The sequence below is a fragment of the Salmo salar genome, chromosome 13 (genome assembly GCF_965601325.2).
Source record: "Salmo salar chromosome 13, fSalSal1, whole genome shotgun sequence".
Classification (NCBI taxonomy): Eukaryota; Metazoa; Chordata; class Actinopteri; order Salmoniformes; family Salmonidae; genus Salmo; species Salmo salar.
Window position 1 is genome coordinate 34,443,486 of NC_138303.1, and position 15,959 is coordinate 34,459,444.

At 42.7% G+C, this 15,959-nt stretch overlaps 2 protein-coding genes across 6 annotated transcripts in view; one reads left to right on the forward strand and one right to left on the reverse strand.

Moving 5' to 3' along the window:
- LOC106566898 (E3 ubiquitin-protein ligase Itchy) overlaps positions 1-7,724 on the forward strand; it is a 19,957-nt gene extending 12,233 nt beyond the window's left edge. For all 5 annotated transcript variants that reach the window (XM_014135466.3, XM_014135463.3, XM_014135468.3 and 2 more), the window contains 11 exons: positions 163-235; positions 431-502; positions 579-667; positions 4,752-4,911; positions 5,024-5,157; positions 5,319-5,459; positions 5,533-5,653; positions 5,771-5,875; positions 6,000-6,096; positions 6,200-6,272; positions 6,363-7,724. In XM_014135466.3, coding sequence (XP_013990941.1) covers positions 163-235; positions 431-502; positions 579-667; positions 4,752-4,911; positions 5,024-5,157; positions 5,319-5,459; positions 5,533-5,653; positions 5,771-5,875; positions 6,000-6,096; positions 6,200-6,272; positions 6,363-6,462 — 1,165 coding nt within the window. In that variant the 3' untranslated portion in view covers positions 6,463-7,724. The remainder of the gene's footprint in view (positions 1-162; positions 236-430; positions 503-578; positions 668-4,751; positions 4,912-5,023; positions 5,158-5,318; positions 5,460-5,532; positions 5,654-5,770; positions 5,876-5,999; positions 6,097-6,199; positions 6,273-6,362) is intronic.
- On the reverse strand, positions 7,639-15,784 carry znf341 (zinc finger protein 341). Its single transcript, XM_014135469.3, has 15 exons — positions 15,700-15,784; positions 15,130-15,240; positions 14,771-14,961; positions 14,397-14,546; positions 12,803-13,018; positions 12,383-12,566; positions 12,162-12,255; positions 11,818-12,050; positions 11,434-11,642; positions 9,544-9,752; positions 9,269-9,365; positions 9,046-9,178; positions 8,842-8,953; positions 8,614-8,684; positions 7,639-8,478 (listed from the first exon to the last, which is right to left on the reverse strand). The coding sequence occupies exons 1-15, from the start codon at positions 15,728-15,730 to the stop codon at positions 8,120-8,122; spliced, it is 2,400 nt and encodes a 799-aa protein (XP_013990944.1). The 5' UTR covers positions 15,731-15,784; the 3' UTR covers positions 7,639-8,119.
- Between the last annotated feature and the right edge of the window lie 175 nt (positions 15,785-15,959).

Consider the following 15,959-nt stretch of genomic DNA (forward strand, 5'->3'; position numbering starts at 1 on the left):
AAAACAACATTTTCTGACTGTCTGGGGTCTATGGTTTGACATTCTTGTGTAGTTCTAATACACTATAGTAAAAGCCATGTAATCTGACAAAGTTGATTCAGTATTTGGTCCATGATGCGTGACTGAATGTGCCTTTTCCTTCTCTCTCTCTCTCTCCAACAGTGAAAATGGGCCCCAGATAACTTACGTTCGAGACTTTAAAGCCAAAGTCCAGTATTTCAGATTCTGGTGCCAGGTAGGTCTCATGCCTTCTGAGTTTGAGTGGTTAAACGGTGACATTGTTTATATGGTCAACAGAACAACATGAATTCCAACGCACAGTAACATAATTAAATGAAAATGATGACCCGCTATTTTTGTTGACGCGTTTGGGGGGGGGATCGATCACATGCTTCAAAATCACTTATGATTTCCTCTTCTTCTTGTCCAGCAATTGTCAATGCCTCAGCACATCAAGATCACTGTCACCCGCAAAACCCTGTTTGAGGACTCGTTCCAACAAGTGAGTAAACATCCTCCCAAATGAGCATGTTGACACTGACCTATGTTGTCTATATTAATTTCACTTTCCATTGTAGATAATGAGCTTCAATGCACAGGACCTCCGCAGGAGACTATGGATCATATTCCCTGGGGAAGAAGGTCTTGATTATGGAGGGGTGGCAAGGTAAAGTTATAATGTACTCTTTTCAAGTGCTCCCATGCAGTTATTGCACCCCAATAAATAATAAGTCATTCAGTGGCGTTCCGTGTCGTTTAAGATTAGGTTAGGACTTTTTTAATTTTTTTATGAGCATGGCCTTATTTCTATTACAGCATATTGGATGACTGTCTCATTCATATTCCATTCACCCAGTTCAATGTAACAGTGATAGGCTTAGGCTACTACATGATACTAGATTTTCCTTATACCCATCATGACGTTGCTATAACCTACGAATTCAAGTTTACAATGACAGTGCACAGGTAGAGAGACAAACTGGAGTAATCATGGTGACGGTGATTGCCAAGCAAATAACTGCTGGTCTCATGGTAATCGACCGTTACTTAACAAACATATTTATCTTCTGGCTTCCACACACTGATGCAGACTACAAACTATCTACATTTTAAAAGTCAAATGAATCCATGTTATATAGCCTACTACACAATCACAATAAATCCATTATTTATTTTGGAAGGGTCTAAAGAAACATATGAAGAAAATGTAGTCTATTTCAGAGGAACAGAAAAGCAGACTCTTGAGTTGTCCTTATGTTAGGCCCTGATCTGGCTATGCCATATGGCTGTGGGTTTCACTAGTTCATTTAGCAGACAAGGTTTTCTTAGAATTCTGTGGCATTATTTTATAGTTTGAAGAATACAATTGAACATGGAGAAAATATCCTTTCTATTTTATTCCTCTAAACGATTTGAGGGAGTGTACACATGCGGCTATTCTGTGTTGAGCGGTTAACAAAGAAACGGGTCCTCCTATATGCTTAATTTAGAGTTACTTAATAATGCCTCGAGTTTCACGGCGGCATCTGCTTTGTGTGGCTGTAGTGTCCCCTAAAAAAAATCCATGCCTTTTGTGGCTGTTGTGCCCTTGGGCTGAATATATTCTAATTCCTTTCTCCCGACTGCGTGCGCCGAAGCACCTCTCACTCATATGGCTCTCTCAGATACTGTCGCTCAATTCTTATTAGCCAATGCCGTCACGTGGTCGGGTCTTTCTCACAGGCTACAAGTGAAGATGGACACATCGGGGAGGCAACTGCGTACGTCCTTATCCAATTCCGAGGCGCATATTGAAGTTATTGGAAGACCTGTTCAACAAGATGAGTAGGCCTAACGAACAGCAGAAGCACTAGCCTATGTCAGTCTACTGTCCCCTATAGCACGAAAGTTGACCTATTCTGTGTGAGAAATAAATATTCCAAACATAGTCTGGGACAGTTGTGGGATGCGATAGTTCCGAAATTAATACAACCATTAGCATCCCAAAAACTTTTTCAAGCAATGAGGCAGACACAATCAATCAGAATGTTTAGCTTAAAATGTCGATAAACTATTAGGTTATTTCTTCACATTATAAGCACAGCAATGCGCACATGGCAGTAGGCTATAGGTGTGACTGTTCTAAAATACAATCAGTTAGCGGGAAAACACCATTCTCAAAAGTGACCGCAAATGCAATTATGCATGTAATGCTTTTAATATAAAAGTGCATTTTTATGGGGGAAATTATCTTCTCTAATCTTGAAACTCACAAACTGTGTATGCCAGTTAGGCTCTACACCCATTGTAAAGCGAATTAATGTGCTTCATTTTAAGAAGTTATTTGGCCACTTGTTGTGATACAAACCTTATCAAAACATATAAGCCAATGGGCTAGGCTACATGAGGTGTGCGACTATGATTTTGAAAAGGTTTGCGCTGTTTCTTTCCTTACTGCAAAACAAGCTGGGCATCATTCACAAATGATAATATAATTAACAAGTGATAGGCTAATATTGTCACCCATCAGACTATTCTTGTTTAGTCTTGTCTTTACATATATTATTTAGTATATGTGTGAAATTTGTTTTAATTTAGAATGGATCATTATCATGCATCTGTCTCGAAACGGGCAGGGTTCATTTGCATGCCTGCCAGGTGGGCTATACTCCTGTTGTAAAGAGAAGCAATGTGCTTAATATTAGGAAAGTTGAGAAATAAATATAGTAGGCCTAGACTATAGAGAGCTGATGGGATCTTCCTCTTTTTAAGAGGCCATCACAATTCTCACGCAAATGCATAGCCTAAGATGTTGCGCAACATGAGCTCATAGGCTCTCATGTGTTTGATTATATTTTTGAAACATTTTCATTGATGTCAGATTGATTAGAGAGACAATAGAGTGCTGAGTACCAGGCAGTTAGCAAGTTTGGTTGGATACTAATGACCATCAGAGCTTGGAGAAGCCTAATTAACGTGACTTATAAGTCACGTGGAATATGACTGCCGTCATGACTCGTGACCGCTGGTGTGGCGGTAATACGGTCACCGTAACAGCCCTAGTCCATCCACTTTTTGTTCCATTTGCTTCTTTAAGAAATGTTTTGAAACAGAATTGGCGGAATGAATACACCCCTGATCACCCGCACCCACAGTTCCCTTTCATAGCAGCCATTAAAACATTTTCCCTTCGCTTGTGGACTTCAGTGCACAACACAATAGCTGTCTGTGACCAGGCAAAAAAAGAACTCTCCAAGCCAAACCTTCATACAATAACCGTTACACACAACCTACATCGATGTCACCGTATTTGCTGTCAACATAGTTCTAGTAGCTAATGTGTTTGTACACTTGGATTGTGGGTTTACTATCACGCAGTAGTGTTCATACAGCAAGCAGTTTTGCACATTTACAGTATAAAACCGAAAGCTTACCTTGAATTGGAAGTGTTGGATAGCCGTAGCCAGCTAGCTAACATGAATATCATTCCTTTCTGTTTGAGTCAGGTTGTTGAGTAGGCAAAATTAGCTGCATTAGCTAGCGTAACTGAAAGTGCAACTAAAAATCTAACACTACAAATTCTCTCTGCTGTTAACTTTTTAAGAAATGAATTTGTTCAAAACTGTTCCACTATTCTCTTTTTTTTTTTCACATGTTATGCACTTCAGTGCTAGCTAGCTGTAGCTTATGCTTTCAGTACTAGATTAATTCTCTGATCCTTTGATTCGATGGACATGTCAGTTCATGCTGCAAGAGCTCTGATAGGTTGGGGGATGTCCTCCGGAAGTCGTCATAATTACTGTGTAAGTCTATAGACGGGGGTGAGAACCATGAGCCTCTTAGGTTTTGTATTGAAGTCAATGTACCCAGGGGTAGCACTGGCTAAACCATGGTGCTACCCTACTGCTGTTGAGGCTACTGTAGACCATTGCAGAACTGTGTTTTAATCAGTTATGTGGTGACATGAATATATTTAGTATCTTTTTTATCTAAAAAATTACTTTTTAAAGCTGCAATATGTAACTTGTTGGGCAACCTGACAAAATTCACAGAAGTTAGTTATAGATCTGTAATTCTCATTGAAAACATGTCTAAGAAGCAGTAGATCTGTTCTGTGTGCTATTTCTATGCTTCCCGTTTTGAAGGTTTGTTTTTGCGTCTTACTTTCGGTTTTGTACACCAGCTTCAAACAGCTGAAAATACAACATTTTTTGTTATGCGAAAAGATATTTCACAGCTGTTTAATTATTCTCTACACCAGGGGTACTCAACTCTTACCCTACGAGGTCCGGAGCTGCTGTATTTCTGTTCATGTGATCATTAATTGCACACACCTGGTATCCCAGGTCTAAATTAGTCCCTGATTAGAGAGGAACAATGAAAAAACGCAGTGGAAATGGCTTCGTGGTCCAGAGTTGAGTTTGAAAGCTCTACACTATACTTGTTTTGTCACACAAACTGAAATTAAGTCAACTTTTTTTAGAATTTTAGCAACCAGAAAATGGCGGAGCGATTTCTGCATAGTGCATCTTTGTTTCACTTTTTTTATGAAATGGTCCTCTGAGGAGACGCCACCGAAGTTATTGTAGTGGTGAAGGAACCTTCTGTGCCCCCTGGTCTAAGGTTCAGCTACTTGAATTACCTTTTAAAACATCATAGATAAGTGTTTGTTTGTCTTCAAGTTGATATTTGACCCAGTTATGAAGTGTGGTGTTAACTAGATCCTTGCAGAGAGGTTTTGTGTTATGAAATATATATTTCTCTCTTTGTAGGGAGTGGTTCTTCCTGCTGTCTCACGAGGTGCTGAACCCCATGTATTGCCTGTTTGAGTATGCTGGGAAGGACAACTACTGCTTACAGATCAACCCTGCCTCCAACATCAACCCTGATCACCTCAAGTACTTCAAATTCATCGGACGCTTCATCGCCATGGTGATTATTTTTAGTCACTGTTTTTCAACTGCAATGTGACATTTGCGAATGCAAAGATCTGCTGATGCAGTTCTGTATTTTTAAATGTTAACCTCCTGATCTCTTTTCGCAGGCTCTTTTCCATGGGAAGTTCATTGACACAGGCTTTTCGCTACCGTTCTACAAGCGCATGCTGAACAAGCCATGGGCACTGAAAGATCTAGAGTCCATTGACCCAGAATTCTACAATTCTCTCATCTGGATTAAGTGAGTCTTCTGAGGAAGCTGTACTAAAAATAAATATTGTTTGTTTAATGTTTTGGTGGCTGTAATGAACACTTCATTTCATGGCCCCATTTTTCTTGATAACATTAGTTTTCCATTTTGGGTCACTGATACGTGTCTTTGTCATCTGTTGTGCACTTCAGGGAGAACGACATTGAGGAGTGTGGCCTGGAGATGTACTTCTCTGTGGACAAAGAGATTCTGGGTGAAATCACCACTCATGAGCTCAAGCCGGACGGAGGAGAGGTCCTGGTCACTGAGGAGAACAAGGAGGAGTATATCAGGTCTGTCTCAGCATATTGCCCCCCCCTCCCCTCCTGGTGTGTGGTGCCTTGATGGTCTGTGTTTCTGTCCCAGGCTTGTAGCAGAGTGGAGGTTGTCCAGAGGTGTGGAGGAGCAGACCCAGGCCTTCTTTGAGGGCTTCAACGAGGTCCTCCCACAGCAGTACCTGCAGTACTTTGATGCCAAAGAACTTGAGGTACTAGTCTTAGTTTGGCCTACTTATTTACACCAGGTTCACTCTGGTAAAGATGACAGCTGTTGTTCCAACTCACATGTACCAGTGAGCCAATTGTTACTTGTCAACTTCCTGCAGGTCATGCTGTGTGGGATGCAGGAGATCGACCTGGCAGACTGGCAGAGGAACACCATCTACAGACACTATGCACGCAGCAGCAAGCAGGTCCTCTGGTTCTGGCAGGTCAGTGTTACAAATCTCTCCTCACCAGAGCTACAGTCAAGTGCCACATCTCCTCAGTATCATTACATTCATGCAACAAAGAACATCTATGAACATACTGTACTCTCTTGGACTTGCCTTCCAGCTCATCAAAGAGATGGACAATGAGAAGCGGATGAGGCTCCTCCAGTTCGTTACAGGCACCTGCCGCCTTCCTGTCGGAGGCTTTGCTGACCTATTGGGTAAGGAATTTAACCTGTAAGGGTAAAAGTTCATGAAATATAACATTTTGCTATTTTTACTTCTAAGTAGATGGGTTAGTGACTTACATATTTGTTTTTGTAGGGAGCAATGGCCCTCAGAAGTTCTGCATCGAGAAGGTGGGAAAGGAGAACTGGCTACCCAGAAGTCACACCTGGTGAGTACTGTATGGAAGAGTCAAGGTTAGAACAGAGTAAAGGCTTCACTCGACAGATATCTAACCTGCCTCTATTTTCCCCTTCTCTAGCTTCAATCGATTGGATCTGCCTCCTTACAAAAGCTATGAGCAGCTGAAGGAGAAATTGATGTTTGCGATTGAAGAGACTGAGGGCTTTGGGCAGGAGTGATCCAGCAACGGATCAATAGATAGAGTGTGGTCTTCATTTGTCAGGGAGCCTCTTGAAGACCAGCGTGTTTTTGTGTGTGCTTGCCAGTGTTTCCCCTATATGCATTTAGCAGTGGCGCACCGACGCTACCTCCTGCATTTAAAAAAAAATTAAAAATGATGTGGCTGTATAGGTGTAAGCCCCAGGAAGACTCCATTCACCACCACCACCCCCCTGCAAACTCTGCCACCTCTGCTGAAACAAATCCTAGGGGAAACACTGCGTGCTGTTGAAGGGAGAAAACTTGCTCTGAAATACTGGAAGAATATTTGAGGGTATCGATCCACAACAGTAAGCTGCTCCCTTCTCTCAGAATGTCCCCCACATCATGCATGAACGCTGGAAACCCACCCTCAATAACATTATATATGGGACAGGGATATCAAAGCATCGGTCCCATCATCTTTTGATTGACCCACCACTATTTCTGACAATCCTAACGCTGACTTTGAGGAAAATGAAGACCTCTGATCAGGCAATGGCCAGATCCAGAAGTTGCACTGCACATGCTTCAAAATAGAACAGTCCTTCTGTTCAAAGCTCCTTAGCATTTATCTGTGAATCAATAAAATATTGCAAGGGACAATATTGGCCCCTATATTTATGGTACAAGAGTACATGGATCTACTATGGCCCTAGTTTTATAGGGCATTGTGACATGATCAAATGATTATTTTATTTTTAAGTATTCTGGGGAATGAGAAGTGTGAAATGTTTGTCTTCGGTGATATGAGATTTAACCACATTGGAGACTAGATATACATGTAGCTTTTAATAGTCTGGGAGATTTTTAGCATACGAATTTATCGATTTTTATATTAATGGGAGATGTTTTTCTGGCTGTGGCAAAAGCAATGGAATACATCTTTTTTTCCCTGGAAGATTATGAATGGAAATCCCAGGGAAGTAAATGTGTAAATAAAAAGCCAGCTCCTTTTTATTTTTGTCTCCAGATGTATCCTTATGCAACGTAACTGCTATCCCTGTATATGAAACCATGTTGTAAATTGTTAATAACAAATGAATTTCCTTTTATAAAAAGGGGTTTATGGTGAAATGCTGTTTTGATTTATGTACATTTAAGTTTAAGACGGGTTTCCTTTGGATGTGTCAAATGAAAACAATGTCCCAATCATGTAGAGTGAAACTGCTTAAAGTCATGGCTATCCATTTTGAATAGATGCAGCTTAATTTATTCAATAAACATCAAGTGCATGCCTTAAGATTCATACATTACATAAAATGTTTCACAAAATAGAATCAGTACCTAGGATAGTCAGGAATGTCCACAATGGATTGACTGTACATGTGGCAGGTGAAAAAATACCTTTTAAACTGAAAGTGCTTTCATAAGGATGAAAACATTATCACCTGTTGTCTGGTCACGGATGAGGCAACTCACTGTTCTGAATAACAATCATTAACAGGAAAAAGTGCCAAGCTTCAATGTTTTAATATAAAACATAAACACTTTAATTGGAGGGATATGGTGAGATTCAAATCCCTTCCACATGCAGAGGTAGTCTCAGGACAATATCAAGATTTGGCTTGAATGTAACTCAGGCCACAATCCATTGTCTCTAAACATGGGTGCTCTGCTGGAAACAGCCAGTGTCACTCAGCAGTCTCCAAAGTGTTCCTCCTGCTCTGCCTCTCCTCCCTCCAACTGATCCTCCACTGCCTGAGGGTCCACAATCCTCTCTTCTTCCTCCCTTTCATCCACCTCTTCCCTGCTATGTTCCGACTCCTGGTTCCCCTCCCTGTGTCCCTGCCTCTTCACTCTCTTCTCCGCCCCGTCCTTCTCCGCTGCAGCCACGGGGCACTTGTGGTCTCTGTAGTACTTCTGTCGCGTGAAGCCCTTGTTGCAGGTGGCACAGCGGAAACGATAGTTGTCTGTGTGCGAGCGTTGGTGCTCCAGCATGTGGGCTCGTCTGCTGAAAGCTTTCTGGCAGTACCCACATTTATAGGGCTTAATACCTTGGGATGACAGAAAAGGGTATGGCTCTATTGTTTTGAACCCTAACTTTAAAATGGCTGTCAAGACCTGCAACAAGGTTTATGTCTACAGCTGTGACTATTAATCATTTACAACAACAGACAGGAAACACTCACCAGAATGAGACAATATGTGTGCCTTCAGCTTGTCTGGTCTGTTAAACTCTTTAGTGCAGCCAACATGTGTCCTGAAAGAACAAAACAATGCTTTGAATACACCAATAAATAAAGCAGAGCTTAGTTACATTGACGTCAAAGTTATCCCCAGCTTGTGTTGGAATCCTTTGTGGCTCAGCTTTCCAAATAGCCTCACTTATGACCTGTTGGAACAGAAGTCTCACTTACCTAAATGGACATTTGTATTTCTTAAAGGGCTCATGAATGAGCATGTGCCTCTTCACCTTGTCCTTCCTGTTGAACATGGCCTCACAAACTGAACATTTGTATGGCTTTTCTCCTGCAATGAAATGACAGTGTTGCCATAAGCACAGCAGAGAAAATCGAGTGAAAGTTATCTACATCATGGCCTAATGTGTCTGCATGCCTCACCTGAGTGGATACGAGTGTGCAGTTTGAGGTAGTGCTCGGTTTTGAAGAACTTTTTACATATCTGACATTTGAACCTCCCTCCGATACCATGTGTGGGCAGGTGTCGTCGGAAATACCTCTCACAAGGAAAAACCTGACAAAATGAAAAGCATTCTTTAGAGTCTAACTGCATGGAAAGTAGATGCTAACCTAGCAGTGAATGACAATTTTTTCTAGACCATACCTTTTGGCAATGTGGGCAGGGGAAGTTATGGGAGGCAGTTAATAAATGCTGCTCCAAGGCCTCTTGTGTGGCGTACCGGCTTTGGCATTTCATGCACCTGAGTGTGATAGAAACACTTGTGAAATCACTCACCATGGGGTCAAACTAAAAGGTCATAAAACACAGAGAGAAGTTGTGATCACACTGAAAATAAAAATGTTTTAAACAAACCCACTGACTGAACTTTGTAAGCATTAGGATGGCCTAATTAAAAGAGTGGAGATGGTGAAGCTGACCTATAGAAAGTAGTCTCCTTGCGTGGGTTCTGCTGGGGACAGAAGCAGTGGGAGTACTGGTGCACCCCCAGCTCAAACAGCGAGGGGAACACCTTGCCACACAGGTGGCAGCGGTAGGTGAGCTGCTCCTGGTGCGTCCGGATGTGCTCCAGGAACAGATCCAGCTTCTGGAACGTCTGGGAACAGGTCTTCACCACACACTTATATACCTGAAACACAGCGGGAAGGAACATTAGAAGGATGAGTGGTGAGAACAGAACTTCTAAGACATCTGACACAAATCAAAGTTTACTGGTAGCGTACACAGATCTGCAGATGTTATTGCCGGTTTCAAGCTCCAACAGTGCAGTAATACCTAGCAATTAAAAAAAAAATAATACACAATCCAGAAATGTTTTAAAATAAGTTATATAGGATGAGCCATGACTACAATACAGTATGTAAACATTATTAAAAAGTCACCAGTGTTCATGACTATGTACATTGGGCAGCAGTTTTTAAGGTGCAGCACTGAGTACCGGATACTGGGTGGAGGCCAGCATGTGGTGACTCTTTAGCAGTCTGATGGCCTGGAGATAGAACCTTTCTCAGTCTCTTGGGCCCAGCTTTGATGCACCTGTAATGTCTCCACCTTCTAGATGGTAGTGGGGTGAACAGGCCGTGGCTCGGGTGGCTGAGGTCCTTGATGATCTTCTTGGCCTTCCTGTGACACCGGTGCTGTAGATGTCCTGGAGGGCAGGCAGTGTGCCCTCAATGATGCATTAAGCTGACCGCACCACCCTCTGGAGAGCCCTGCGGTTGAGGACGGTGCAATTTCTGTACCAGGCGGTGATACAGCCCAACAAGATAGCTTCAAAGACGCATCTGTAGAAGTTTGTAAGGGTCTTAGGGGCCAAGCCTGAATTTCTTCAGCCTCCTGAGGTTGAAGAGGCAGTGTTGTACATTCTTCACTATGCTGTCTGTGTGAAGGGACCATTTCAGGTTGTCAGCACGCCAAGGAACCTGAAGCTTTTGACCCTCTCCACTGCGGCCCGTCGATGTGGAATGGGGCGTGCTCTCTCTGCTGTCTCCTGTAGTCCACGATCAGCTCCTTCGTTTTGTTGACATTGAGGGAGAGGTTATTTTCCTTGCACCACTCCACCAGGGCTCTCACCACCTCCCTGTAGGCTGTCTCATCGTTGTTGGTAATCAGGCCTACCACTATTGTGTTCTCAGCAAACTTGATGATTGAGTTGGAGACGTGCGTGGCCACGCAGTCATGGGTGAACAGGGAGTAGAAGGGGCTAAGCACACCCAGTGGGGCTCCCGTGTTGAGGATCAGCGTGGTGGAGGAGTTGTTGCCTACCTTCACCACTTGGGATCAGCCCGTCAGGAAGTCCAGGATCTAGTTGCACAGGGAGTGGTTCAGACCCATGGCCCTGAGCTTAGTGATGAGCACTATGGTGTTGAAGGCTGAGCTTTAGTCGATTAACAGCATTCTTACATAAGTATTTATCTTGTCCGGGTGGGATAGGGCAGCGCAATGGCGATTGCATCGGCCGTGGATACGTTGGGGCGATATGCTCTAGGGTGTCAGGTAAGGTGGTGATATGGTCAAGTAGCATCTCAAAGCACCTCATGATGACAGAAGTGAGTGCTACGGGGCGATAGTCATTTAGTTCAGTTACCTTCGCTTTCTTTGGTACAGCAACAATGGTGAATATTTTGAAGCAAGTGGGGACAGCAGACTGGGATATGGAGAGATTCATATTTGAATAACTGTGCATCGGAGGACAAAAAAAGTTTGCCAAATAATATTAGCACTGATTGCCCCTGTGCATAATAAGGCTTGTGCATGAATGCTTCATTATTGTTCCCGGTAGATCCTTCCCTCTGGCCATGTGGACTCACCTGCTCCCCCTTGTGCTGGGTCATGTGAGATTTGAGCTGGAAGTAGGTGCTGAACTTGCCGGCACAGAACTGGCACTGGTAGGAGCTGTCGATCAGGATAATCTGCTTGGTCTGGGCCTGCTGGCCTTTCTGCTTGCAGTCACCATCTCCCAAGCTGTCCACATCAGTCTGGGAGTCACAGTCTCTCTCCTCAGGCTCACCTGGGGCTTCTGGACACACATTCAGTACACAATCTACATTTATAATACATACTTAAGCCCTTATAGATTACATATTTCATTGACTTTGGATTTTGGTAATCATTACTTATTGGCACAATGTCATCCTTAAAAGGTCTTAGTGGCCTATAGAGAAATGATCATGATTAGACAGTGAGATGATTACCTGGCTGCTCCTCCTCTTCATTCTGTTGTTGTTGTTCCTCCTGTTCTTCCTGTTGCTCCATGACCTCCTCTGCACACAGTGGTACCACCTTGACTGTGATGGGCAGCCTGGACACTGAATTGGCCACTCCCGAAGGCCACACTTTGTGTGTCTGCATGTGCTTTTTCACATTAGACTTCTGGGCAAAGGCCCGGCCGCATACAATGCACTGGAAAGGCTTCTCCCCTGTATGACTGTGGAGACATCCAAGACTATAATATAAAACGTGATATTCTTATCCTGGGTAGATTCAATGCATATGGATAGTGCTTTTCTGTTTGGTGAACTCGATTTGTGAAACTCACCTTCTGATATGTTGCTGGAGATCAAAGTTTTTGGAGAAGACTTTGTCACAGAAATTGCACTTCAGCTTCTGGGACTTTCCTTTCATTTGTTCTGCTGAAAAGCCAACGCATAGAACGGACAACATTTTATTTAGCCAATAATGAGAAACATGTAATATAAAGAATAATTTCTTAGGATATAGACCTATATGTATATTGACATTTGTTTCTCAAAATCATACCTGCTGCTCCATCCTGGCCTTTCTTGCCATTTCTGGGTTGTTTAGGAATGATCACCTTGTCAAACTCTTCAAGCTCAGTTAGGTTTGCATTGATGCTGCAGGTTTTGGTCTTGGTGCCTTGCTTCCCAGGACTGTATACTGGAGGAGTGTTGAATGACTGGCTCTCCACACACTGACTGGGGACCTGTGGGGCATAAATAATACATTTTATTTTATTATTTCACCTTTATTTAACCAGGTAGGCCTGTTGAGAACAAGTTCTCATTTACAACTGCAACCTGGCCATGTATAACACTTGAACTAATGGTCCAACATCTTTAGGATGTTGCCCAAACACTGCAGAGTACAGACATGGAAATAAACAAGTCTGTCATCCTCCTCATTCTGTGCAAAGTACAGATTGCATTAGTAAAAGCTCACCTGTACAGATTGGAACGGCTGCAAGCCCAGGGTGTGAATCTCTGCACTACCACTCACAGACATTTGAGGCATTGTGCTGTAGACCTGGACCACTGAGTTGCTGATACTGGACAGCACCTGGGAGGACAGAGGCTGAGACTGTCCAGGTGGGAGAGAGTGGGAGGACTGCTGATGGTGCTGGAGGTAGGATGCACCTGTGTGCATACTCAGGTTACTCTGAGAAGGGAAAGTAAACTAGATTTACAGTTGAAGTCAGAAGTTTACATACACTTAGGTTGGAGTCATTAAAACTCATTTTTCAACCACTCCTCAAATTTCTTGTTAACAAACTATAGTTTTGGCAAGTCGGTTAGGACATCTACTTTGTGCATGACACAAGCAATTTTTCCAACAATTTTTTACAGACAGATTATTTCACTTATAATAATTCACTGTTTCACAATTCCAGTGGTCAGAAGTTTACATACACTAAGTTGACTGTGCCTTTAAACAGCTTGGAAAATTCCAGAAAAGGATGTCATGGCTTTAGAAGATTCTGATAGGCTAATTGACATCATTTGAGTCAATTGGAGGTGTACCTGTGGATGTATTTCAAGGCCGACCTTCAAACTCAGTGCCTCTCTGCTTGACATCATGGGAAAATCAAAAGAAATCAGCCAAGACCTCGGAAAAAATATTATAGACGTCCACAGTAAAACGAGTCCTATATTGACGTAACCTGAAAGGCCGCTCAGCAAGGAAGAAACCACTGATTCAAAACCGCCATAAAAAAGCCAGACAACGGATTGCAACTGCACATGGGGACAAAGATCATACTTTTTGGAGAAATGTCCTCTAGTCTGATGAAACAAAAATAGAACTGTTTGGCCATAATGACCATTGTTATGTTTGGAGGAAAAAGGGGGAGGCTTGCAAGCCGAAGAACATCATCTCAACCGTGAAGCACGGGGGTGGCAATGATGTGGATATATTGAAGCAACATCAAGACATCAGTCAGGAAGTTAAAGCTTGGTCGCAAATGGGTCTTCCAAATGGACAATGACCCCAAGCATACTTCCAAAGTTGTGGCAAAATGGCTTAAGGACAACAAAGTCAAGGTATTGGAGTGGCCATCACAAAGCCCTGACCTCAATCCCACAGAACATTTGTGGGTAGAACTGAAAAAGCGTGTGTGAGCAAGGAGGCCTACAAAGCTGACTCAGTTACACCAGCTCTGAATGGGCCAAAATTCACCCAACTTATTGTGGGAAGCTAGTGGATGGCTACCCAAAACGTTTGACCCAAGTTAAACAATTTAAAGGCAATGCTACCAAATACTAATTGAGTGTATGTAAACTTCTGACCCACTGGGAATGTGATGAAAGAAATAAAAGCTGAAATAAAACACTCTACTATTATTCTGACATTTCACATTCTTAAAATAAAGTGGTGATTTTAACTGACCTAAGACAGGGAATTTTTACTAGGATTAAATGTCAGGAATTGTGAAAAACTGAGTTTAAATGTATTTGGCTAAGGTGTATGTAAACTTCAGACTTCAACTGTATATAGTGAATACAGCCAGAAGAATCTTAATTATATGAACACCACTTACCTGAATAGGGGGCTGCAAAGCTGCCATGGGTTGGTCAATGGACGTGAAGGCGGAGATGGCAGACATCAGAACATCATCACTCACTAAAACATTGCCTTGGACAAGTGTGTGAGTAAGAGGAGATGGAGGCACTGTAATGTATGTGGATACCTGATGTGGATGGCAAAACAAAGAAAAAAGGAAGACTGCATTAGCCAGCATTTACAATGCAAGCAAATTATTGTTCTAGAGAGGATGTGATGGTACTACGCACTGGCCCATACAGTAGCTAAGTACAGGAGATAAGTAACTAGTTTCTCACTCATGGTACTCCACTTTGGGAAGAGACTAAGTAATAAACATCTCAGCTAACAATAACAAACATAAGTACCCACCTGTCTGTTGGCGGGGGTCTGTGGCACAGAGCTAATGGAGGGCACACGGGTGTAGGCATTACTAGATGCCAGTGATACTGTAGACAGGGAGGGGGCATTGGACTGGCAATGCTCTCTCTTGTGGGTCATGAAGGCATGCAATGAATTGAACTGTTTCTTGCACTTCCCACAAAGAAAAACGTCTTCGTCGTCTGTAGAGAACAATTGGGGATATATCAACACTCAAGTATTTCAATGGCAATAAATGGAGATGCAGAATGCATGTTTGATGTGTGTTAAAGTAGTTCCTCTCTATGATCAACACAATGCAGTCATGCACTGATCAAGAGGATAAAGGGGAAGTGGAGAGAAGCGCACACCCATTGACTGAATGGTAGATGAGCCTGAGACGTTCTGACTGTTTGGGTCAGGGACACCTCCCTGGCCATCCAACAGAGACTGGACAGCCAGGACTGTCTGGTTGTCCATCCCTGGAACAGAATAATATAACTGGGGGTCAGAACGGTGCAAATCATGGGGTATATATATCATAGTACGACATGAACAAATCAAAATGCGTGATAGGACTGGTGCGCCACTGCTCTTTCCGACTACAAGACTGCCGATTCCTGCCATTTTCTGGTGGTGGTAAATGCTCGCTAGCTCAAGTGGCAGTTGTTTATTCTCAACGAATTACCAAACCAAGGGAAAAGCAATGTATTACCACAAGCAAATCTAAAGAATGTATGCAAGATTATAAAAATTCGCTCAACGAAATAATAACTAGCTAGCTGTCTGGCATCGATTATAAAGGCTTTATCATACCACAATTACGTAACTTCACCTCCTAGATAACATAAAGTAACCGCACTGTTGCTAGAAACGTTGTCTTAAAACCCACTAGCATGTTGCTAAAATAAAGGTGTGAATATGATCAAATGTATTGATACCTTCCAGGACTTCAAATATAGCCTGCGCCATCTTGTAGTTCTTCTGTGTGTAGGCGCTCAATTAATACGACTGCGTGTCCAACAAAGTTAGGTGGGCGGATTCCCAACAGCTGGTTCAGGACCAGTTCCAACAGAATTTGTCTTGTCTTTTTACTTTGGGATTTGGGTAGGACAAGCTGATCCCAAGTCAGATGTCAATGGCTATGGTAACTCGGCGGTAACTCCTGCACCCCTCTTGATTTGCATCACAAAATAGTTAC

Excerpts from the sequence above, each read along its gene's own strand:
- znf341 (XM_014135469.3), bottom strand. The coding sequence starts at position 15,730 with ATGGCGCAGGCTATATTTGAAGTCCTGGAAG. Across the intron at positions 14,962-15,129 it reads ATCTACCATTCAGTCAATGG|ACGACGAAGACGTTTTTCTT; the intron begins GTGTGCGCTTCT and ends TGTTCTCTACAG. Across the intron at positions 13,019-14,396 it reads CTTTGCAGCCCCCTATTCAG|AGTAACCTGAGTATGCACAC; the intron begins GTAAGTGGTGTT and ends TTCCCTTCTCAG.